This window comes from Osmerus eperlanus, chromosome 11 (genome assembly GCF_963692335.1).
Source record: "Osmerus eperlanus chromosome 11, fOsmEpe2.1, whole genome shotgun sequence".
Classification (NCBI taxonomy): Eukaryota; Metazoa; Chordata; class Actinopteri; order Osmeriformes; family Osmeridae; genus Osmerus; species Osmerus eperlanus.
In genome coordinates this window covers 10841849-10867600 of record NC_085028.1, presented here as the reverse complement: position 1 = coordinate 10867600, position 25752 = coordinate 10841849, and the positions used below count along the sequence as shown (strand labels likewise).

The 25752-nt window shown below is 44.7% G+C and overlaps 3 protein-coding genes across 8 annotated transcripts; 1 reads left to right on the top strand and 2 right to left on the bottom strand.

Moving 5' to 3' along the window:
* Positions 1–45: 45 nt before the first annotated feature.
* Positions 46–15342, bottom strand: LOC134029276 (diacylglycerol kinase delta-like). Of its 5 annotated transcripts, none has more exons than XM_062473350.1 (30): positions 15187–15342; positions 12408–12518; positions 12212–12292; positions 9943–10047; positions 9716–9848; positions 9040–9146; positions 8380–8505; positions 8169–8271; positions 7892–8054; positions 7698–7806; positions 7205–7344; positions 7016–7100; positions 6798–6892; positions 6576–6675; positions 5824–6091; positions 5341–5502; positions 5090–5218; positions 4869–4965; positions 4599–4709; positions 4316–4412; positions 3928–4035; positions 3711–3824; positions 3450–3584; positions 3040–3194; positions 2848–2959; positions 2647–2739; positions 2438–2557; positions 2202–2319; positions 1723–1853; positions 46–1540 (listed from the first exon to the last, which is right to left on the bottom strand). In XM_062473350.1, exons 1-30 carry the CDS (start codon positions 15319–15321, stop codon positions 1451–1453), a joined length of 3633 nt encoding a protein of 1210 aa, XP_062329334.1. In that variant the 5' UTR covers positions 15322–15342; the 3' UTR covers positions 46–1450. The 5 variants fall into 5 exon arrangements, with proteins under 5 accessions (XP_062329334.1, XP_062329335.1, XP_062329336.1 ...); XM_062473351.1 differs by having other exon boundaries at positions 15204–15222; XM_062473352.1 differs by lacking the exons at positions 12212–12292; positions 12408–12518; positions 15187–15342 and adding an exon at positions 11417–11971.
* A 2217-nt stretch (positions 15343–17559) lies between these two features.
* Positions 17560–21364, top strand: LOC134029687 (complement C1q and tumor necrosis factor-related protein 9A). Of its 2 annotated transcripts, XM_062473962.1 has the most exons (6): positions 17560–17695; positions 17958–18225; positions 19060–19140; positions 19283–19363; positions 19536–19741; positions 19868–21364. In XM_062473962.1, the coding sequence occupies exons 1-6, from the start codon at positions 17579–17581 to the stop codon at positions 20450–20452; spliced, it is 1338 nt and encodes a 445-aa protein (XP_062329946.1). In that variant the 5' UTR covers positions 17560–17578; the 3' UTR covers positions 20453–21364. The 2 variants fall into 2 exon arrangements, with proteins under 2 accessions (XP_062329946.1, XP_062329944.1); XM_062473960.1 differs by having other exon boundaries at positions 19536–21364.
* Positions 21365–21573: 209 nt separating this feature from the next.
* sagb (S-antigen; retina and pineal gland (arrestin) b) lies at positions 21574–25328 on the bottom strand. Its single transcript, XM_062473963.1, has 14 exons — positions 25185–25328; positions 24948–25008; positions 24794–24838; positions 24484–24683; positions 24226–24353; positions 23985–24120; positions 23784–23868; positions 23610–23682; positions 23359–23496; positions 23150–23227; positions 23028–23042; positions 22860–22912; positions 22511–22520; positions 21574–22076 (listed from the first exon to the last, which is right to left on the bottom strand). Exons 1-14 carry the CDS (start codon positions 25230–25232, stop codon positions 21986–21988), a joined length of 1161 nt encoding a protein of 386 aa, XP_062329947.1. The 5' UTR covers positions 25233–25328; the 3' UTR covers positions 21574–21985.
* Positions 25329–25752: the final 424 nt, after the last annotated feature.

Genomic DNA, 25752 nt, shown 5'->3' with positions numbered 1-25752 from the left:
TTCAATCTTTGCTGTCTTCAGAATGAACCAGAAAAATAAACGGAATCACAAACAAACATTTAATTATAGGATGATGGTATTTCACTGTACAAAACGGACATATTTACAGCACTGGGTTGGGATTATGTACAAAGTAAGACAGGTGTAGGATACAGTATTACTTCTAACTTATAAATTATCAATAAATACTGGGACCGGCTGTAGACTGTTTACCAGAGAGTTCTCATTAATGGACAACACAAAAAGTACAACCCTGCAGGAGGTTGTACAAATGGAAATGATATGACCATAAAAAACATCTCACACAACCCTGTAAGCAAAAACAGAGAACAGATTATAAACTTGCCACACAGCAAGAAACAGGGCAGAACATTAAATCCACTGGGTATCTGATGACCGCATTTATTGTTGGAAATGTGACCAAGACCCACTACAATCTATTTGACACCAAATTTTGCAAAAAGACTTCACACATCCTGAGCCTTGATATGAAGCAGCTGGGAGTAACAAGGCGTTGTTGAGTTTGGCATTCCCCCATACTAGAAGAAGCCCTTGCTACTCCAAAAAAACAAAATCTCCAGGAAAAATTTGGATCATCGTATTGATGCAGCACAAACCCTTAGGCACCATCTAGGTAGTGATATTGAAATCAATAAAAAGGCCAGGGAACATTGACAGTACACAAAGAGATACAGAAATTACTGACACCGGGGAAAAAGCTGGAGGTGAATTATATGTACATTAAGATTGTCACTGCTCATCTTTGAAGTTCAGACTATTCTAGTCTTGTTTTTTGTTGGGGAGCATATTTCCTGGCATCCCACGTCAATTCCTAGTAAAACAATTTACACTGGGATAACACATCTGGTACAATATATGTAATAAATATATACTGCAATACAAAACTCTTTCTAGAATTGATCCAGTCAGTGGAAATGATAGATAAATCTATGGTGTCTGCTATATATTCTGGCAGGTCTACAGCTCATAATGCTCAGCTAACAAGCTCAGGGTTCCCTGTTCAGTCTCTAAGCTCCTGACTTCAAACAGGTTTAAAGGTTCAGGTGCCACTTGGTCCATTATCACAGTCCAGCTGAATCTGGGGCTGGTTTGTTGATCAGGCATTATGGTTAAACAAGTTTATCAGGCTTTTGTTCCTAGTCATCAGCCCTCTTGACTTCCCTGTAATTTCTTCCTGGCCCTCCCCTCCAAACCTATTCCCTGGCGGTTTGGTTCATGATTCATGTGGTCGGTCTTGACACTGAGAAAGTGTGTGAAGGCACTGCTGTAGAATCTGATTGGATAAGACAGAGAATCGTTTTAAGGTATTGTAGCTTGATTGGTCCTGTTGAGGGGGGGTTGGTTCAGGCATGGGCGGTATGGCTGGATTCGGTGACATCGCAGGGGTTGTTCTTCCTGGTGCAGCACAGGCAGGCGTACAAGAGGGAGCCTAGGCCTCGCTGGCACTGCTGCTGCGACTCAACTCTCTGATACCCTGCAGGATACGTTTCATGTGGCCAACCTTCGTCACCCCCAAGTCCTGCAATGAGTCGACACAGACGTTAAATAAAAAAACACTTCCTCCTCGATCATCTCAAGTCATCGCGGGAACGCTACTTTGAAGCGCGCGCACGCACACACACGCACAGAGAGATCACAAAGCCCAAGAGCAGTGAGAAGCCCCTCCCCCAGAGAGGCCCAGCAGGTGGGTGTGAGCTCTACCTTGAGGTCCCTCCTCTCCAGGTGCAGCAACTCAGCACCGCGCACATCGTGCCCGATAAAGATCTCCTTATACTCTGTGAGGCAGATGAGCTCCAGCCAGGCGGCCACCTCTTCTGTGCCCCACTGGTGCACTGCAGAAAGGAAGTGCTTCAGAGACAGACCCAAATCATAGACACCAGAGAGAGAGGCAAGGTCGCAACAGAATCGCCCACAGCACCACTGTCTGGGGCACACGTACGTTGCGCCAGAGATTGATTGATTGATTTTAGGAGCCAATCAGAAAGACTAACCTTAGGTTGGCGTGCAAGACGATTGTGGCGACGTCAGAAATTGTCGAGCGTGATTTATCAAAGTGGTGGGATCTTTTGATTTGCAATCTTCCCGAATCAATTCACCCAGTGTTGTCAGAAGGATTTTCGGGGGGGATTGGAGGGTCGGAAGTAGAAAGAGGGACCAAGACAGAGAAAGGAAGATGCTACCTGGCAGAGTGAGAGTGGCGCATGCTTCCTTGTTCTTGTTGTTCTTGTCCTTCTTAAACTTGGGCACGAGGCGGAACTTAGCGCTGCGGCTTCGCTTGGTGAAATCCGTCAGGTTTCCCTGTAGACATGAGTAAAAAATTCAAAACCGTTAATGGCCGAGTCGACACGCCGCTACGGAGAAACAGTGGCCGGTGCGTGAAGGAGCTGCGGACGCGAGAGAGTGGAGGCAGGTGTACCTCGTCGTCCCCTGGTTCGATGAGCTGGCACAGCCAGGATATGTCCACCAGTCTGCGGAGCTGCAGGGCCACGCTGCCCAGAGCTCCGCTCAGCTGCTCCTTCTGAGGGGGGTCCAGCTGCTGGAGAAGGACACACAACCTCAGGCAGTCAGGTGACACAGTCACACCTCCAAACGTACAGCATGTACGTGGGAGAAGAACAGACTTACCAAGCACATCTTGCCAGCTAGCAGAAGCTCTGTCTCACTATGCAGAGCCTTTACGTTACTGACCATCTGAACCACAACACTGCAATTGAGACCCTGGGAATATTGGGGGAGGAAAAAAATATATACAATTTTTCAAACTATTTAAATTGGACCTGCTTTAGCATACATCCAAGTTAGGTAAGGTTGAATCCCGTTACTTACGCCTGAGCTCTTGGAGTTGGCATAGACCACGTCCATGGCCTTAGAGCTGGCGTTGACAGCATGGGCCAGCTCCTGTTCCATGTTGTGGTGGGACTGAGCGATTTCACGGATGCTGGAACCAGACACAAGTTTACATTTCATTCACGTATCAGACACTTTTATCCAAAGCACTCCTATGTGAGAGCATCTTACCTGTGAATGAGGGCGCCAGCGGCCTGGCCGAACACGTTGATCTGGGAAGCCTCCTCCTCCGAGACGGTCTCTGGCTGCAGTGCATGCTGCGGTTGTGGGCGAGGGAACTCACACTTCTGCTTGTCCTCCCAGGACTTTAATGTACTCTCGAAGGCCTGCCGTGAGGAATAACACAAACCCTTTCAGTCACCAGGAATTTTGGGATACATCTTCAGTCCACTAGGCAAGAGGAAATCCTAGTTATTCAGCATTTATATTGTGTGAAATAGGTGGCGTTCGTTTGTGAGTTGTGCAGGTTGCAAATTAGTTATACATGAACATATGTACGCATAATCAAATTACTAATAAGCAAGACAGACTTTGTGTATCCTGTGAATGTTTGTGGGTGAGGTCACTGGAGCAGTCCTCACCCTGTCTCTGGTCAGGGTCTGGGTGCGATTCTTGTGAATGATCTTGATGTATCCTGGGGGTTGTACCCAGGCCTCCCCATCCACCTGCACGGGCACCCCCTCATCGCCCAGGATGGTGATCTTCACCGTACGGCACTGACAGAAGACATGGACATTTAGCAGATGCTTTTACCCAGAGCAACTTCAGGAGGAATCGTGCGGTCTCATTTGAGCAGATTCTGTACCATCTCTGACCCCAGCCCCAACTCCTTTGCAACGTACCTGAGCGATGCGGTGGTGTTGCAGGTTGATGACCCGAGACACAGCCATCTGCATGCTGCCAAACACAGCCACCACCTCCAGGATCTTATCGTCAAACGAAGGTGCAGTGAACGTCTGTGAGGGAGGAGATGAGCTTGTTATGCTAGTCTGTTAGGGGCCTTGCAACCAGCTGACAATAGAGGGACAGTTACGCAACAAGAACAGACAAGTCTCTTACATCATCCTCCTTGGTGCCACCCCAGAAGTTGGTGCCCCCAGCATAACTGGGTATGTTGAGCACAGCAATGCCCTGTAAACTTGGCAGAGGGATGGGCCTCCCATCGCACTGGAATCACAAACACACCGCTGCATAATCAAACAGTCTGCTGACAGTCAGATCAATATAATCCCATCCTTCTCTTTGTCCCTCTCTTACTCGAGAACTAACAAAACACTCAGAACAAAGCGCCTAATAATACTGGACATTTCAGTCAATTGGTGATTGATTTTCTATCAAGCACCCTGGTAAAGCTGGCATTCAATAATTGCTGGAGTCAGTCAAGAATGGGTAACCGTGTTAGGCCAGGCCCATCGCATCCAACATGGCCGCCTGGTGTTTTTCCTACCTCAAGCAGCACTTTCTGTTCCAGGTTCTTGTAGGTTCGATGGAGCAGCTCCTTGGTTCCCAGAACACCGTACCACATCATGTTCTTGGTGCGACTCCTGAACACAGACCCACAGTGTAACAGTGACTGAGCACACACACACACACACACACACACACAAACACACACGGAAACCAGAACAAAACACAAACACAACTGAAATATGTAGCCCACATCCTGCTGGAGTTGGTGGAGTTGCACATATAGGGCATCTATTCTGTTGGAAAGTAGTGTTCCAAATGACCTGCACTTCTCTGGGTGCTCATCCCGCTTGTTGTTGAAGTCCAGGGAGATCTTGGCGTCCAGTCCGATCCCAAAGTAGTTGTTCATCACACATTTCTCAGTGTAACAATCACTGAAATCAAACAAAGCCCAAGGTAACCGCTGAACCCAATTGGGGATATTCGGTTATGCAGGTAACAGGACCATTTAAAAAATTAATTTGAAACTTAATTAAAAAATAAATAAAGTAAAGTAAGAAGAAGAACATAAGAAATCAATAAAAGGGGCGTACAAGTTCTCTGGGTCACAGCTGAAGGGGTCAGCGTTCACCAGCAGTCTGCTGATGACAGAGCTACTCTCCAGAGAGCCAGATATTCCAGCTCGGAGACCTACAACAGACACAAACATCCTATTCAAACACTGCCAGACACCACAGAGAGGCTATATTTTTTATTTTTGTTATATATATATATATATAAAATATACAAATATTGCATTATTAAATGGTCTTACTTGGAAAGAGAATCTTGGTGTTGAGCATTGGCATGTTTTCTCTACTTCCTGTCTGGGCAGGAAGTGATGCAGAGCTACCCAATGACAGGGCCCCCTTGTTTATAAGCTTCTCACAAGGTGTCTTACATACTATGGACACAAAGAGCAGGATACCTGGGTAAACAACCAGACAAGAGAGGAGAGAGGCTCTGCCGGAAACGACAATCACATTAGGCTTGTCTTCATGGATGTCAGACTGAGCCACAACTGACCTCTGCGGACTGGGCGATTCTTGGTGCTGTTACAGGCAATACCACTGTAAGACGATTGCAGCGAGAGTTTGTCCTGGTCGTCGTCGTCCTCCTCTTCCTCCTCCTCCTCCTCTGCCCCCAGAGCAAACACCTCCTGGGTCTGGGCATTTTGCTCATCCACAGCTGGAAGAGATACAGATTGTGAGCGCTTAGACAAGATGTTATGGACAATGTCAAGGGTGGAGGATGTCATGCAAAGCATGTAAACTCTCTGCCTGGAAACGGGGGGTGGGGGTATTGACAGTCTAAATGGTGGTTACATTAGTCATTTAGCAGACGCTCTTATCCAGAGCGACTTACAGTAAGTACAGGGACATTCCCCCGAGGCAAGTAAGGTGAAGTGCCTTGCCCAGGACACAATGTCATTTTGCACGGCAACCTTCGGATTAATAGCCCGAGTCCCTAACCGCTCAGCCATCTGACTCCCATGGTTCCATGCCTCACCTTTCTCAGTGTGCTCGATGATCTGCCTGATGGCCTTCTTCAGGCTGTTGGCCCTCAGCATGAGCTGCTCCCTGGGCTTGAAGATGGCAGAGGTGGTCCTGGGGGAGCAGGGGGCCACGGGGGCATGTGGCGGGGGCACCAGGACCCCTTCGCCCTCCTCCTGCTCCTCAGCGATGGTAGGAGGGGGTGCCGGCATGACCGTAGAGGCCTGAGCCTCTTCGCTCAGGGTCTTCAGCAGAGAGTCTAACTTCTCCTTCAGCACTCCGCACTGCACCAATCAATACATGTTCTCAAGTCAGCCATGCAACAATAGGACTGCCAGAACAACCATAGTTAGGCCTATACAAAGTAGTGCACATGCACAAATACATGTGAAAATAAACCACTCATGTTTTAGCACACCTGTACATTTTAGACATACCTTCTAGAATTGAAGATCATTTCAAGCATGTTTGTGAGCTACCACTACTTTGACAACACAGAGCTACTGCTGATGGGAAAGCATCAAGACACAAAATACTGCTACATTTAAAAACAAGCACACTTTATTTTCCGAATTGAATTTCACAGCATGTAAACATCCAGTTAACTAGTTAGCCAACGTTAGTCTTTCTAGTTTAGATAACGTTAACTCACACATGGTCAACAACTGAATGAGGGAAATTCGATAAAAACTTTCTCGAATAGCAAGATAATCGAGTTGCCCCACAGTGGTTCATACAACCTGATAAACACATTGCAGAGCTGCTTACCTTTCTGGCCATGGCTTCAGACTCCTCAGAGCTCTCGGTGTTCTTCTCATAGGCCTTCCCCACGCGAGCGACAAAGTCCTTCACCGTCTCACACAGCACTCTAGCAAACACACATACGAGGGTTACAGACTAAAAGGCCGAGATACACATTCACAGGGGGTGAATACTACAGTACAATCAGCACAACGCTAGTGTACGGTGTGGTCCGACCGACAGACATACTTGGCGGAGGAGATGACCACTGAGTGTTGATCTGAGGTCAGAATCTTGGACAAGTGAGCTGCCACTGAGTCCTCATAGGTGAGAATCTGCTGGACCTGGAACAAGGAGAGTCAGGGTCATCAATCTCCGAACCAGGCAGGAATCAGACCCACAGGCCTACTGGAACTGAGCTGGGAGGGGGGCAGAGAGGGACATCAGGGGCCATGGGCTGGCTGTACCTCAGAGTCATCGCTGCAGTCCTCAGTCACAGTGGATGTGGAGTGTTGCCGTGGGAACTTGGTTTCGTACACCATGATGCTCCACCTGTGGGACGACACAGGACGGTTACACTACAGGCTCCAACAGGGCCTGACTGATATGTAGTCTGTAAAGCATCTCTCCTGGTCTGGCTGGCTCATCTTTCTCACCTGTCCAACATCTTGGTACTGGCTCTCTCCAGCTTCTCCAGTATCTGTGGCAGCTGGGCGTCGTCGTCGCAGGCCGAGCCCCAGCCCAGGACCCGGGCCAGGTCGTTCCCCGTGCCCAGGGGCAACACGCCCAGCTGGCACTGCCACGCAACATAGGGAACACTGTGAGCACATTCTTTGGGTATAGCAAGGGGCTGGGGGGGGGGGGGGGCACAAACTGCCACATATTCCGCAGGGTACATGCTATTCCTATGGCATGCAAATAAAGAGTTTGCTGAGCCAAGATTCCTCTGTTTTAAAGAGCGGCTCACTCCCCCAGCAGAGGGCAGTGTGGTTCAGACAAAGGAAGGGAATGTGAGCAGTCTCCGAGACGGGGCTCGTGAAGCAGAGATGAGAAGAGAGAGTGCACCGCCTGCTCAGCTAGGAAAAACGAAACAAAGGCGATGGCGGGAGCAGGTGTCTGCGCGTGCCATGTACGATGTCGTGAACATACCTGTTTATGGAGAGTCAGTGTGTCGATCTCTGAGAGGACCCAGCCCACACTCCCATCACCCCCGCACACCAGGATACGAAACGTGTCAAACTTTTGGAATAGCCGCAAACTGCCCCAGACGGAAGAGTTTGAGACGTTAGTGGAAAATACACACCAAGCAGTCGGGCCCAGCAAACACACGCCAGCAGACTCACCCCAGGTGCGGCCCGCCGTTCATGAGGTCAAACACCTGGGCGGGGTTGAGCAGCTGTTTGAAGCGTCTCAGGAACTTAACGCCCTGGTTGTCGCCGCTCTTGGAGTTGACGAACACAAGGAGGGGGCTGGTGCACGAGGGGGGGCAGGTGGCCTTCCAGAACCCTGGCGGGGGGACGAGCAACATAATGCTATGGTAAGACAGACAGGCACCAGCTCCGCTCACACAAGTGCACGCACACAGATGTTGGGGAGTGGAGGAGGCGTGTTGGTACTCACCGTCAGAGTCTATACTGTTTAGGGCTGTTGGGGGGATGACAGACACCTTGCACTGACCCAGGGGACACTTGATGGACAACTGGTCCTTACATGTTGTGTGAACCTGGACATCGGGAAGACAGCCTTCAGCCACTTCGACATTTACATCCTTACTCATTTACACACATCATGAGTTAGGTCAAGCCCTCAACAAAACAAAACACCCGCTCACCATGGCTTTGCACCAGAGGCAACGCCAGTCCTGCAGCCGTAGCACGCTGCCACAGGTCTTGTCACACACCGTACACTTGGCGCTAACCGGCAGGTTGCCCTCCAACCACTGGTGTGGCATAGAGATCTGAGACATGGACACATGAATGACACATGAGGCTGTGACTGAGGAACACATGTCATGGACACACACAGGCATTTTGTAATGAACACGTCAAGTTCAACAGCACCAGCTTTCCCTTGTTTTTGCCGAGCATCCCATTACCTCTCCATTATCACCTACATCAGCCCTTCCCTGTTCTGTGCTGCGCTCCTTTGTTGACTGGAGACAATGCGCCCTACGGCTTCCATTGTTGACAAGGGTGGAGTTTGTTTGGCTGAACTATTTAATCAGTCTTTGTTTAGGAAGAAAAGTGCTGATTTCATTTTATATAATATTAAGAATAATGAATTAATCATTATTATTATGAATTATAACTAATAATATTAAAAGGATTTCCTGTCTGAACCTGTGACAATAGCACCAAAGAGGAAGTTCTGACCGTTCTGTTTCTTCACTAAAACGTAAAAGTAAAAAGTATGAAAAATAAAAGAGGGAATGGTTGACGTGGGTTTCCTGATTTGAGGCTTGACAGCATTTCTCTCTGACCTCTGAACTTACCCCATCCTCATCTTCAATGATGTCCTTCCCAATGGATGCTAGCGTGGTCCACTTGCAGTTGTTGGTAGCTCTGACCGCGCAGCGCTTGTGGGCTTTGAACTTGCACACTGTGGGGACAGACACACGCATTAAGTCAGCGCAACACGTACTGTCGACCTACAGATACAAGTAGACATTAGCAATGTACTCTTTGAGAGGGTCACACAGACAGAGACACACAACGTCCCAAGGATCCATCACAGAGAGACGCTGTGTCATTAAAATTACATTAGGCAACGTGTCTAGAGTTACATAGACTGCGAGGGAGTGTGAAGTTACAACATTACGCAGCACTTTGCTTCCCCCCCGCAGATCATATAACAGTATTGAGTGAACAGATCGCTGGATCGAAGCAACCCACTTCTCCAGTGCGACACTACCTTGGGCGCTCTGTAGGGGGCACCACAGAGGGGTCCTGGGTCAGGCTATGGCTACACACTACAGTTGCTTCACACCCCAGTTCCTCTTTAGGGCTTTTGTAAGGTGCAATTTCGAAACAGCTTTGAAATGCTCTTGTACATTTTTAAGAATTTCTTCCACTTAGTAAGCACAATTTCTTGGATACATTTGCCAAAAATGGGAACCCTACCCTCTATGGCCTATATATATGTGTGTGTGTGTGTGTGTGTGTGAGTACCTTCGCAGGACAGCCCATGTGACGTGACTCCGGAGAGCGCCTCCCGGCAGACGTTGCAGTAGGTAGGGCGAGCGTGTGAGCAGGCATACCAGTTGTGCATCCCAGAGAAGTGGTCCATGCTGTACTGGGTAGACTGCAGGGAGGAGGAGAGGGCAGAGGGAGGGGGGACGGTCAGAGAGTGCCGTAAGGCAGGAGGGGGAGACTGAGGTCACGAACCCTGATCTCACCTCAAAGGGGTCCCTGTTCTGGACACTTTTCAGCGCTGCCATCCAGTCCTCCATCTCTTTCCTGTTCTCCGCACACAGAATAAGCCTACGACAGGGAGTGATGAGCTGTACAGAGAGAAAGAGCGAGAAAGGGAGCGACAGAGAGATCAAAAACAGCACGTGTTGGATTTACACTAGAGGGTGAGGAAGAAGGCACGGACAAATTACCTAGTCATGTGAACTCATTTGGCCTTTACTTAATTGCTGTTCTGAAAACAGTTAAAGCCTCATCCAGATATAGAAATGCCATGAGACCCGCCAGGGGCATGGGGCAGGACACACGCACACACACACACAAAGACTCAAGAGTCTAAAAATGATGTGGGTGGTTGTGCAATGCCGTGTGACCAGCAAACAGAGAGGAAGCCCATCCAGTCCACCAGAGACAGCAGTGCTTGTTCTAACCTGGCTAACAGGACGTCTTAAGTGCGTACATGAGAAATTCTGTATTTTGGGTGCCTGCGTGTAAATTGATCAGACTGAGTTATGAACTAAACTGAGCAAGTCAAGTTGAGTTCTAAAGAACGGACGTCAGCCTTCCAATCCACTTCCTCCACAGCTGCTCCACAAAGGCACTTCTGTTCCCACACGGATAAAAATAGTCACACGCTTTCCTCTGCCAGAGAGCCGCAAACACCACACTCTCTTCCTCACACACACACACACACACACACACAAGGAATCCAAATACGGACGTAGCATTGACGCAATAAACAAACCTATTAATACTTAAAATGGCCGAGAGGAATTCAGTCTTTGGTTGAAATTAGAGAAACTGTGCAAAATCCAATAGTCCTTAGACTGGAGGCTGAGTCAGATAAGAACGGGAGAATTAAGGGCCACAAAGTGAAGGGAGCTACTGGAGAAAGTGGATTCGGGTTGTAAACGTTGACAATATTCCAGCCGAGATACCAGGAAGAACAAGCATGATCAATATCACCGGAACCCATGCAGATATGCATAACCATAACCTTGACTCAACTCCAATGCATCATGTCACATGACTTAAGGGTTATATTTCAGTTACACAAGAATAGGCAGGCAAGGCTGCACAAGGCTCATTGACCTTTCTCGAGACAATGTTATCACATTTTATCTCTGAAGCCAGGCTAAGGAGGAACACCAATCGTTGATCTGGGTCTGTACTGGATTCCCAGACAGAGCCCTTCCCATGTGTGCCTCAGATATCACTGAGAATCAACACAAACACACACACACACACTCAAACACATGCTAGCTGCGCGCGCACACACAACAGGCCAGCGTCAGCAAGTTCTATAGCAGACCGTAAACAACGCCATAATGACTCAAGCCACATGCTGCCACCCGGCCGACAGAGCACACGAGGACTGAGTGACCAATTGGGAAACACACTAGTTTCTCTGTTTCCCCCCCCCCCCCACCCACTGTCATTCCAGACATTTTTCTGCCTTACTTCTAGGGTGCAGTCCAGCCGGTTGGGCTCCGTATTCCCCCTCTTTCTCCAATTTTTCCAGGCTCTGCTCTTCTCCTGCGTGTCTGGGTCTGGAGAACCCGGCACAGAGCTTTGTCGTTTCTTCACTGACTACTTAATGGTCTTCCCTCCTGACAGCTGTGGACTTTTGACAGACACGCTCTAGCTATCTATCTAAATTGTCTTGAGGCAGTCCATGTGGTGGTTAAATATTGATCTCCTTCATAAAAGATTCCGTTTGTCAGGTCTATAGTCTGAAAGGATATAAAAAGTCAGTGTCTGGCCTGTAGTCCAGGAGATCTCCCTTAGTGTTCGTTTGAGCCAGACTGTAGAAAATAAGGTTTTCTTCCCCCGTCTTTCTGTAGTCCAAGAAATCTCTCTCAGTCTTTGCTTAAGTTGCTCTATAGTCCAAGAAATCTGCCTCAGTGTTTCCTCTGTGTCTCTATCGAAACTTGTCTCAATCGGCTGCCCCTCCACTCAAGCAGCCTTGCTCTGAGTGCAGACAGGGGCCAAGGCTCCTCCCCCATCCGCCTCTGTGACTCACATAAACTTCCTGTCTTCACGTCAAGTCCACAGAGTGGGCTAGGGGGAGGGGAGTGGTGAAGGCCGCTAAGAAGCCTCCTTTAAAACACATAAAGGGACAGGCAAACACTTTATTGGCTGCCTGGAGGTCCCCCCTTTACCAATTTCTGATAGCAAAGACAGAGTTCCTGCAAAAGAGTGAGAGAGAGAGAGAGAGAGAGAGAGAGAGAGAGAGAGAGAGAGAGAGAGACTCACAGTGAAGCTGTTGTTGACGTTCTTGGTGCTGGATTCAGCCACACTTGCATCCGTCAAGTCAACTTCATCAAAGATGATAGACTGAGGAAAATAGAGTCAAACAACTGAAAGGACTATCAAAAGCAAAAAGTGCAGCTCGATGGCCTTACAATATAGACAGACATAACATGATACAAAGAATTAAAAAAGTACCAACCTTAGCAGTCTGAGCGTAGTACAGGGTTCTTCCACGGAGTTTAAAGTACCGTCTCTTCCAGCGCTGGAAAGAGTTGGTCTGCTTCATTAACTTCCCTTCCTTCAGGATGGTCTTTTAAGGACAAGAAAAAAGGATGGTCAGGAGTTCAACCCTCTCACATTCCTGTTTAACCCTGGTATGGGACCACCCATCACATCAACCCTGGACTTTGGAAACAAGGTAAGGATATCAAACAATTCATAGCAAACCACACAATCTTTATAAGATTTCTTCAGAAAATATGCACTCACAAAGTCAGCCATGTATTGACAAAGCCTATAATTTACTATACGTTTTGCAAGTACCTTCTAACCTTGGATGTCTTGGAACCTTCCATGATCTTCACTCAAGGATTTTCTGTCCAGGGTTTGGTATCGAACCATTGCCATGGTCAATTTCCTTTGCTGTAAAGCTCATCTCAAAGAGCTACATTTGCCTAACATTATGATGTTGCCAAAACTGGAGATGGTACATAAGCCTAAAGCAGACTCCCCTCTGCTGTCAACAAGAAGTCAGGTAAATGCAGTTCCCTGCATAAACACCGAAGTGCACCCACACACACAAAAATCAATACACTTTGAAGGGGATGGAGTGGGTGGATAACTCACCATCACCTCCAAATCGATACTAAAGGCCACAGGACATTCACCATCCTGCTGCTGAGAAGCAAGGCCACTTTCCCCCCTCTATGCACCATTCCCCTACTTTATGAGTCTCCTCTCAACAAATGCAGACAGCAATATAGGATTAATAGGCTTACTTTCATAGGGACACAAAAGTGTTACATACAATGACCCTCCACTTCACACTAGGGGGAACTAGAGAGCCAGCAATTAAACTACCTGTCCACTGTCGCTTTAACAGCATTTCCAAGCAGCAGCTAGTCACAACATCATACAATTCAGAGACTTTTCAATGTTAGAGATTAGACGGTAAATTGGTGTCAATGATCATTTATTGACACACACTTCCAACCGTGGGTGTAGATCAGTGGTAGAGCGTTTAACTGCAACAAGAAGTTGCAGGTTCAAATCCCCCTTGTACGTGTTCTAAATTAATACAATGCATTACATTATATAAATCTCTTTGTATTTTATATAGAGCATCCATGTATGATAGACTAAAACTGTTTGTGTGGACAGAAAGTCTTCACCATAAGAGGTAAAGTTAGTCATTTTAGCAGGAGGTAGAGGAAGGAGAGACTCACAGGACTGTGAATATCCAATAGGGTTGTCCTTAAGCTGTCCATCCTATTAATGATGGTATCGAGTCCTCTATAACTACAACTGGTTGAACTCAAACTCAAAACCTAAGTGCTACCGTCACTGCTGATGTGGTCTCCTTGCCCTTTTTCAAAGCCTAGCCCAGATACTTTCTTGACGGAAATGGTGTGCATGCATAGTGCGCGAAACACTTGCATTAATCTTTTTGTTCTTTGAATGCTGTTAGGTGGATGTGTGGCAAGTTGTGTGATAGCTGTGTCATCAAGACAGCAGGACAGAAGTTGCAGATTATTGCCATTTTTACCTTGATGTTTTAAATCTTAAATTAACCCCCAAATTAAATGCGGTTCTTTAACTCTAACCTTCTGGTTGCTCCACTGATCCATATGTTCTCAACTGTGACTTACAGAACTGTCAGGTGCCATGGCTTTAAGAAAGTCAAATTATGTCAACCATGACAGTAACAACAAACACAATGGAGGAAATAGCTAAACCTTACCCTGCCAGCTTTGGTAACAATGTATTTACAAACCCAGGTAATACCATTCAAAAACATGGTAGATGTAGCCAACATGCAATAATGCAACATTATATTACGCACATCAAAGGAAACAATCTCCTTACTGATATAACAGAAGGTGCATGGTACTGAAACTTTAGCACCCATTATATTTAAGTCGGATTTAATGAGTCAGATCGAGAGTTGACCCTAACTCTGTAAACCAGGCTACTGTCCAGCTAACTATTTTAAATGTAAGACTGACGTTCCTGTCAGCTGAAAAATAATATTTGATTGCTTGTGTAAAAAAAAAGGGTCTGAATCCTTATTGTATAACATGATGCAACATTAGTAATGTTGAATGGAGGTGCCTAGTTAGTCGGCTTGCATTACGAAAAGATAATTGCAAAATTGGCTAAATAAATCTGGGTATAACAGCTGGCCCGTATCAGAGACTAACATCCGGCTAGTGCAAAGCTTGCTTTGCTAGAGCTAGGTACTGTAACTGATTTATCGCAATACAACCAATGTTACAAGAGAATACAAGAAAATATGTATACTGTACCGAGGTAATTTAGCAACTACATTTAGTTAGAACTCAATACTGCTAGACTACATACATTTAGAAGCCTATGTCCATCACCGGTTGTAGCTCGCTCAGCTGGGCTGCTAAGTAACTTACTTAGCTGCTAACGTACCCTGTTCCTGCACTGACCTAACCTAGTTGTACTATCTCTACCAGTACAACTTGCTAGGTGGCTAACGTTACCGTTATGTGATGTTGGTTTAGCTAGCTAGATATGAGGCTGCAGAAGGTTGCTTGCAGTCTAATTTATTGTTAAATAATCGCCAACGTTAGCCGGAAGAATGACTGGAAGAAGTAATTACAGTGCAGTAAAAAAAAAAAAAAGAATAATTTGGCCTCGCGCATAGCTAGCAAGCCAAACAGCCGATGGATGAACATATCTGCCAATCCTTGCATTGAATTATAAAGTTACTCATCAAAGTTTCACGTTACCTTGCTTCGTATCTGACCTGATGTGGAAACTTTGCGAATGAGCTTCTGTGGAGAACCATGTTCTTGCTCTGGTTCGCTATCCGAGGATTCTTCCAGGCATCTTGCCGCGGCCTCAGCCTCCACTGCCACCGCCATCCTACAACTCAGGATATATAGCTGAAGTTACAGTTCGTATGAATTTCGAGGAAACTTAGTGCCTCCATGCGGTCAAGAGGAAATAACACACTGTCAAAAGTGTAAGCAGGAGAAACGCGAATCATGTATCTAGGGCTTTTAGACTTGTTAACTAAGCCAAACTGGTGCAAATTCAAACTTAGAGTTAGTTTTAACTCTAATTGTAAAGCATCCAGTAGGTCTGTGTAAAGTTCTCCTTCACACAGTAGGAACACAGGAACACATTTCAATAAATCATATAAAGGTTTTATACCAGTAAGCTCTCATCAGCGAATACTAATTGAGTTTGGGAATTGACACCTTCTGATGACAAATCATGATAATGAAGGCCTATAAGCATATTAACTGGATAATTTATAAATAGGTTTATTTAAACTGTCAAAGGCTCACATCAATTGCATAGCCTATATATCAGTGAACAGCTTGGCTTCGTTTCCTGTTCTTCAAAAATGCATTAGTGATATGATAGCTATGGGGTAATTATATACCCATGTCAATAAAACCCAAGGAGGAAGTAATTGGAGGTTAAGCATGTTGAATAACATCCGTACCTTTACTCATCAGTAATTCAGAGCAAAAGTCAGGATTGGAATATGGTGAATACAAACTGACAAAAGCTTTTATACAAAGGTCCACCGGACTTGGGGAAACTGTATTCTTTGGTGTAAATTAGGTCACATATAGGGTGTAGGTATTTTGGCTACATTAGTCCTTTTATATGCTGGCCTTGTTGGTTGAGATCATATTTCACATCTGTTTCTTATGGAGAACCAGGTGAATAAAGTGTCCTCTGTTTCCATAAGCAGGAAATTAGCAAAAATATTTACTATTTACAACACATCTCAAGCTCTGGTGTGGGGCCACATCCTCCCTCAGATGGTCCATGGCTCCTCACTGGATCAGTGATTCATCCCCAGACAATGGCAGCTCGTTTTGAGCTGCCATTGTGCTTTGAATGCCATTGTGCTTTGAATGGTTCTGGACCGATGGCCCAGATCTAGTGATATGAGACATGAGTCATTTTATTAGTGTACTAATTAAACAAAAAAAAGGCACAACTAAATGTTGTTGATGTCTTCAGTCTGTATCATTACAGCCAACTTAGCGGCATTGTTGTTGAGTGTCCTTATATTAATGATTTAAAAACGAGGGTAAGGAAGGACTCAGGTAGTGTCTTGTTCAGTGGGAAGTTGTATGTCAAACTGCCTCCTGCTAACATATAAGTATTACTGCCATCATCCCACTACACCCATACAAAAATACATTTTTATTAATGCCTGGTAGCTGAAATGTGGATACACTGTAGCTAGTAAATACAGACCTGTTCCTTAATTTAGACAACCGAAATATTTGTAATGTATTTATTTAGTAGACGCTTTTATGTTAAGCAACAAACTGTGAAGGTGGGATTTTATTTACATTACATTTAGTCATTTAGCACTGGATAAGAGCGTCTGCTAAATGTATATGTAAGTTATTTTTATGCAAGCTAAACCTATGCTGTTATAACTATGCATTTCTGATAATTCTGTACTTTCTATACTCTTTAAATAAAAGTGTCTCCTAAATTAATAAAATGTGTTCAGAAAAATACTCAATTGATACCTATGAATCAATCAGGTTTATTATTAAATATTCTGAATCATGAGGCTTGATCTTCCAGCATGTGTCCCTTGAAAAGCGCTGGATTTGACATAAGAGAAAAAAAACATATTAAAAAGGACTACACGAGAGTTTATGCCGAATACAATACAACTACAAGAGAGTCTATGCCAAAATGCTCTCCAATAACAATAATTTAAAAAATACTTAAGTACCATAGCAGCATGTAAAATAATACATATAGATATACATGATGTGCGAACTTTCATTGCAAATAAAACCCTTTCTGATTCTGATGATGTGGCTTCTTATGGGAACTATATTATTACCCACTGATAGTTGACCTCAACTAATGCACCTGGGTATTCTTTTTCCCAAAACCCGGTAATAAATAATACCTGTAGGGGTCCCAACAGGATCCAGTAACATGAACATCGACACCTCTGCTGTATAACTGATGCATGAGGAAGATCATGGTTTCATTGCTTTTAGTTGTGAACTGTTGTGGACTAAAGTCCTAATGAGGTCATCTTATGCATGAAAGGAAAAACAACAGAAGCCCTAGTTTTCACAGGTTCACAAAGAGCCAGGGCTTGCCTCCATCCTCAAGAGTGGTATGGAGCTGGGAGGGGCCTTGTGGCAACAGGTGTATAAGAAGGGTGCTCTTGATGGTCACATATTCACTTCAAGAGATTCCAACTCAATGAAGATGGCTACATCCTCCACTGGACTGGTATGTACAGCCTTGTTCACAACTGTGTCTGAATCTTATCTGAGTGATAATCAGGACTGCTGATATTTGAATTTGATATTTGAGATCTCGGACTTCAGAGCTTTAGAGCTTTTAGAACTATTTTGCTGCATTGACGCTAGGTTTACTGAATGTTTTAGACAGCTGTTCTGACGTCCCAGCATAGTGTGTCATATGGTTATGTATAAGCAGTAAGCACTCTATTTGCGATGTGATATCAATCTTCCACTCTTCCTCTCTCAAGGCAATGAAGACTCTACTTGGATTGCTGCTTGGGCTCTCCTTGTCATCCGCGCAAGTCTTGCCTGAGCTCATGGACCATGAGGGCATGTTTAACGGCAGCATGATGTATCAGCCAGGACTGGATAGCAACGATGACGCTACCTACTGCCAGATGCTGCTGGATTCCCCTGTGCCCCCTCCAGCTGACCAGGTGCCTTGGTTCTGTATCTGTTCCCGCTGCAAGGGCACCCTTGGACCCAAAGGAGACAGAGGAGACAGGGGCCTGCCAGGTAACTGACACCTAAATAATCTACATCTGTTCAATCAACACCTAGTTAAGTACCACCATAGGTATTGTACTCTCAAATACATTTAAGTATGTAGCTATCGCAAAGCTGATCATCTGCTCCACTTACTACATGCACTTACTATATGAATGTCGCTTTGGATAAAATAATCCACTAACTAAAAAAGCACTTTCTTTCTTTCTTTATTCATTTTGCACATTAAATTAAAAACATACATATGTCAATAAACAGTAAAAGGAAACGTGCATGGGGGAAAAGAAAAGCCGCAGTGGCTTATTAGGGATCTCCCCCGCTTAATACTGATTGTACATTACAGTTTAACAATCTAACAATAGTAGTCATAACAAATGATTTTATGGAACAATTTTCTAGGCGACGATTTATAAGATTTACAATTGCACAATTACAGTTGATATAAAGCTACGTAATATAAGTAAACAAAGCATTAAATTAACTACAAACTTAACTACTTATAACCAGGTAAACAAAAGAAAAGAAGGATGAAAATACAATCGTACGATAGAGACTTTTATGGAACGTAAATAAAATATAAAGAGTCTTACTTATATTGAATATAGGGCCTTTACTTAGGGGCTGGGGAATGAAAGAAAGTAGTTTTTGACATTACGTTTATAACTTATCATGGACGTAAAGCTCTTTAAATGGAGGGGAAGGTTTTTCCAATTAATTACACATTTATATTGAACATTCATTTGGGCTAGGGTCGTTCTTACTAGGGGAACTTTACACTTTACATTTACATACAATTTTATTCATTTTCTCAATGGCAACCTTGCACCCTGTTCCCCATCTCAGGAAGGCCAGGAAGCCCCGGCATCAGAGGTCTCACAGGGTTCAGAGGTCTCCCTGGATTTACCGGGAGGCCAGGCATCAAAGGTAAAGAACACCATGTCTGTCTTCTCATTCATTATACTGAGCCAATTAAAGTAAACGTCTGCTGACAGCAAGAAAAGCATCCACCCAGACATAGATGATCAAATGTCTCAAGTCTTTTGTCGGTTGTGTTTCCCTCCCTCAGGTGAGAAAGGCGATGAGGGCTTAAAGGGAGACAAAGGCCCCCTGGGTTTCTCTGGAGCCAAAGGAGATGTTGGATTCAAAGGTAAGAGACATGGCAGCAGTTGAAGCAAAATGTAATGGGCATATTTATTTTTATCTACATATCAAAAATATATATATACAGACAACAATAGCCTTGAGGTAAACCTAAAGTAACAGTAAAGTGAATGTTGGCTTTTGTAATCTTGCTGATGATCTGATGGCGCCTGTTTCAGGTGAAAAGGGTGAGACTGGTCTGGATGGACCAGCTGGAGGGCAGGGGCCCAAGGGAGATGAGGGTCAGTGTCCCCAAGCTTGTGACGTTGCCCAGGGACCCCCAGGATTACCAGGCCTGCCCGGACCTGCAGGAGCCAGGGGGCTGCCTGGTGTAGCAGGACCAACAGGGAGCATGGGACCTAAGGGAGACAGTGGTGTTCCAGGTGTTCCAGGTGGTTCAGGGCAGGCAGGCCAGAAAGGTGATAAGGGTCCTGAGGGAAACTGTAACTGCACTGATGGTGCTAAAGGGGCAACAGGACTGCAGGGATTACAGGGAGCAAAGGGTGATCAGGGTCAGGTGGGTCCTCAGGGAATTAAGGGTAGCAGTGGCCTAAAAGGAGATGACGGAATGATGGGAATGATGGGAATGCCAGGGCCTTGTGCTCCCCTAGTCCAGTCAGCTTTCTCAGTAGGACTAAGCACCCTCTTCCCTAATCCCAACATGCCTGTAGTCTTCTCCTTTGTCCACTACAACATGCAGATGCATTACGATCCTCAGTCTGGTCTTTACACAGCGCCTGTCAACGGCACATACATCTTCAGCTACCACCTCACTGTCTTTGGGAGAGTGCTAAAAGTGGGGCTCTTTCACAACTTTCTGCCAGTGGTGAAGACCACTAACACAGCTGATTTGGGCACAGCCTCCCAACAGGTAGTGCTTCACCTCAGTAGGGGCGACAGGGTGTGGATTCAAGTCAAGGATAGTACCACCAACGGCATGTATGCCAGCAGCGAGGCCAGCAGCACCTTCTCTGGCTTTCTACTGAATGCCGACTCCTGTGACATGCCCATGGGCAGAGATTTCCCTGTTCCCATGGCCAAAGGACAATACACCTGGGGTGAAATGCCAGGCCCAACCCCCACCCCCACCCCATAGATCTAACTTTACCAAACACTAATATACAAGTGCCAATACAAAAATATGAACCAAAAACCTGATTATTCAGATGAAAGCCTTTTAATCTTTGAACACTAGAGAACAGCAAGCACTAGGCCTAACTGCAGACTATGCAGGACCAATTCTACAGTTCCACCAATGTCACTGCCCCCCTCAGTATTTTGGTTCTGAGTCTAAGTTGTTCATTGTAGTTTTTGTATTCACTGTCAGCAGAATCAAAACTCTGCTAACACTAATTTGAATCAAAGTTGTATTCTCCATCCAATATTTCTGTTGAACTTTAGAATACCAACTGTAGGGTTGCTCCTTCAGAAACCCCATCCCTCACAATTGTGTATCTTATATTTGTCTTAAATGTGCAATTGTGATGATTATGTTTCAGTGTGGAAGAGAGCAGGTGTGTATTCTCACTCTTATTGCCTAGTCCTTTGTCCATTTTCCATACAAAATAATGTTAGTGTAAGATGATCAGATGTCTGAAAGTACAATGTTCAAAGAGGGTTCATCTCATTCAGATTGAATGCAAGATTGTATAGGCGTGTCTATTTTCAGTGTGTTTTCTCTGTAATGTGAGACTGTTTAAAGAGAGTGAAGGTGTTCTCAATAGCGAGAGGTATGGTACAGTTTATTGTGGCGAGGCCGCATCTTTACTGTTGGTAAAAGGTACAGGAAGAAAGGGACTGAAAAGAGGAAGGAGGGAACAGTTAATGATTGTCTTCAAGACCTAGCGCTTTATGTAGAATTACATTATTGTAGTAAACAGGGGTTAGACCACAGCAGAAGCCCAAGATATATATTTAATAATAATGCTGAATTGTATTTAATGCATTCGGGTGATTGTTTCATTCACTGTTCTGAAATCTGAAATAAAATGTTCAAATAATGAATAAATGTGTTCTCTATGAATAATTAAATGAAATTTAAAAAAACACAGAGCCAGTCTATGTTTGACTCACAACCACACCATACTAATATATGCATTTAGTTTTACAGCAGTGGGAATGAACCGTGTAAAATACAGTGGATGGCAGGACTGCATTGCACCCAATGCACTTTTATAAGTATTTAGCTCAAAATCGTTGTTCACAATAATTACAAGATTCTAGATTGTAAAAATATTTTATTTAGTAGCACACTATTCCCATGCAAACACACAGAAATATGTGAAACAAACATGGACAAGCTCAACATCAAAACCACCATATCTAAATGACCAGGCCCCTTTGCAGTTCCAAAAACACAAACACTAAACAGCCCAAAACAAAACTTGAGGTGAAATACCATCTTTGCTGAAGACTTGCTGTTTGCAGTTCCTCATTGCACATTATAGCGCATGCTACCACTTTATTGGGCTGTAATACCAGAAGCCTAAAGCTGCATCTATTCTCTGTGGTCTCCAATCATCTCAGTTCTTTATGGTCCTCAGCAGGTCTGGCTGCGTCAGCCTGTGCTTGCTGTTGGGGCCATGGCTGAGTGTGGATGACCCTTGGTGCCCCTTTGAGCCCCTCCTCCTTAGGCCTCTGTGGGAGACTCGTCATCATCCCCAATCACGCCCTTCAGGTAAACCCTTTTGAATTCCTCAAACACCATATCACCTGACTCGCTGGTGAGCAGCAGAGATAAAGTGAGAAAAGCAGACAGATCCGTTTGCAAGAAGTCACAAAACACAGGTCTTATCTCACATAAACTGATATTTATGTTAACATTTAAACTTCTACCAAATCTGTGCCGTGTCATAATAAAACTGGATCATATAACTGAAAACACCCTACATATCATATTCATCTCAAGCAGCATCAGGAAATGTTTCCCCAACTCATACTGTGTTTCATAAAGCGTTGTATTGTGAAGTCAGAGCAACATAAGAACTTCTAGAACTGGGTGGGTTGAGCTCAGTACATTAAAGCCATATTGAATTATGGGAACCGGCTGGTGATACAGTCAGGAAGAGTGGCCAAACCTTCCAACAAAGAGTGAATTCAACACCACACATAGACTGGGACCAATGACTCCACAATTTAAAAAACAGAGTCCTACCTTTCTTTGGCTGTATGACGGACGAGAAGGAAAAGGAAAAGAAAGTGATCATCAAAGGACAAAGGAATATTGTCAGTTAGGTATTTACTTTCACCAGGCCATTGTGTTCTAATCTGGATAGACGGGTATTAAGTGTGTGGACATCATAATGCTAGCTGGATGCACATTGGAGTGGATAGATATAGATCTACAGATGTCAGCAAAAAAGGAAAGCCGATTAAATGCCTTTCGCGGTGATCTGAATGCAATTATCTACCTGGGCATCTACCTGTTGTTTACTTGATATTGTATTCACACCTTGATAGGTATTGTGTTAGGGGTAGAGCTGAGTGGGTGGAGATCTACTCACCTGGATCAGGTTTAGGATGCATGAGCTTGAATGGAACCTCAAGTGATACATCACTAAAAAATAACAAATCAAAAAAATAACAAAGATGTCACTCCATTCAGCTTGAAGGACAGATTGTAGTGACTACGATATACACATTGTATGAAGAAAAGAAGAAAGAATCCATACCTAGATCCGACCGTTCTTTTGAGGAAATAAGGGACAGGAAAATTATTAGATGAAGAAGTGTGATGTGATTCGAAACAATCATTACAAGATATAAGCATGAGGTGGTGAATTCTAACCCATACCCTGCAGCAATGAGTCTCGCCACTACTTTGTAGGACACGAGCATTCCCTGCACCTCCTTTAGCACTTCATCTTTTACACTGCAAGAGAGAAAGGGGAGGTGTTTTGAGGCCAAAAGAGAGGAAAATAGTTCATTCAACAGTATTGTTTGATTAGGTTTAATCAAAATTAATATGTCTGTGGAGTGTGTAAATCTGGTCTGGTTGCTCACATGCTTGTAGAGGCTAGGTTAGTGTCCTCATGCTTCAGTTTGCCATCTAGAGCCAGACCTTGTCTCTCCTTGCAATTAGCCAACAGAGGCAGAAGGGTGTACTGCTTCTTCAAGCTGGTGCCAGAAGGTACTACATCTCTGTAAAAATAATTTATAAGATTAGATTTGTATTTCCTTCACTGGAATTGTGACTTCTTATTTGTCTTTGACAAGTTAACAACTAAATAACAAAATATGTTTGTGACACTTACTCTGTCTCTTCTTTGACCACAGACTTGACATACTTGTCATTGGAATAAAGAACCACATTGGTCACTTGCTCAACTGTGAAAGTAAACAGACAAATGGACATGAAGGAAATGTTCCCTACATTGGATAAAAAGTCACCAAAAAAAACGGTCTTTGATGTGGTTTAATATTCTCACCTGACACAGAAATGTCTTTTATTGATCTATTAGAGCTGTTTGTGATGTCAACATTCACATTGATGGGTTCACCGTGGTAATAGGTCTGCAGATAAAGAGTCATACTGAATAGTTATATTTGAGTTATATTTGTGTTCCATTATTTAACCATTGTTGACGTCTCCCATTACTCTTGATCATAGTGACTGCTGATGGACCGACCTCTTTCTCCAGGCTGACTTGCACGTGTAGGGGTTTGTCAGACATGAGGAACTCACAGGTGGTCTCGGCAGTGGGGACCACTTTGCTGTCCTCAGGGGCGTACTGGATCTTACGGATGGCCAGACGCACTGAGCTCCTGCAGAAAGACACACAGACAGACAATGACAATGGTGGAGACTCGTCACCTGACAAACCAAGTACTTTGATTTACTTGAGGAGTGGTTTGTGTGTCTGTCCATACCGTTTTTGGACCTTTTCATCAAGACTTTCAGCACAAAAAGCCTTCACTTCAAACTCTACAGCACATTGTTTGCCCACATCAAGGGGGCCAGGCTGCAGACACACTGAGCAAGGCAGGTTGTCTGGGAACTGAAAGACAATATAGCCCCATGAGGACAGTACATTCTCTAAGTATAGCGCTTGGTCCTTTTTTTGTTGTCCAGTATAGCGATGCTGACTGCAACTATACTGTAGTAGGGTACTTTCTGCTGGCTCTCACCTCAAAGAAGAAGGGGAAAGCATTGTCTCCTAGTTTATGAAGGAGTTTCTCCTGTATCTTGGTGTGTGTGCTTCTCTCCTTGTCCTGCAGGTCAGGGTAGACTTGACGAGTGGTCAAAAAGATATCCCTGCGGAAGATCATACCCAGCACATCCTGGTCCTCACGGCCATACTTGAACGTGCAGGACAGCATGATGTACACTAGGTGGCGAGAGAAGAGCACAGTCGTCACAAGTCTGCCATCTGGGGCACAGAACACATTTGTTAAGCACTGGCTACATTTTCATCAGTTCAGATGATGAGACACTAACCTTTCTTTCCTTTGACCTGCACAGGATCGATCAGGACAACTCCATCTAAGGAATGACAAGGGGGGGGGGGGGGGGGTAATTAACTGATCAGTAAAAAAAAATTAAATGCAACTTAAATGTCCCCTACAACGGTTTGGCCAGGGGTCAAACTCACCCACGGGATCAACAGAGTCACAACGATCCACAAAGTCTCTCTTCGCCATGTATACGCCCACCTGAAAAAGACACAAAATGAAGCTATGGCTTTATGGCTCTGAGAACAACTAGAAAAACACACTGACAGATTTCACAAGGGGAGACATGCACACAGATGAGGGGAAAAAAACTATTTGGGGATAGCTAAAGCATTTCTTGTTTTCCTACTGCAGCTGGTAAGTGGAGGGAAACTCACCGACTTGTCTCGGGAGAGCTTCTTGAAGATAACAGCTTTGGGACTCATTGCTTGATTTCCTCTCGAGACCCACAGACAAAATGAATCAGATACTCTTCTTGGCCAAACTCTTTGGACTGATTGACTGCCCTGCAGTATAGAGAAGAGTGCAGTGCAGATCCATGTTGCTGCATTTATAATCTGTCTGACTAAACCTATCACCACGCCCTCTCCCTCCCCCACTATATACCTATGCTCTTTAAATGCTTTGTCTTACTCATGCATTCCTGTCAGCTCCTTCCGTCAACGTGATTAGGCACCCCAAGACTTGAGGCACAATGATATAATCCTCAAAAGCACAACAGCCTTGAAGTAGAGCCCTGCAAAATATCTCACAATATTAACAAACTATTGACACTATAGAATACTCAAGGTGACTGTTGTATGACAGTTTATTATGATAGTGAAATATGTTGGTTTGTCAATACACCTTGATGGATAAGATTTCTGTTATGTTAATGCTCTGGCAAACCAGCTGTTTGATTATTAGGTGCCTGTTCACTGTCATTTAAAAAATGTGGCTTAGCCA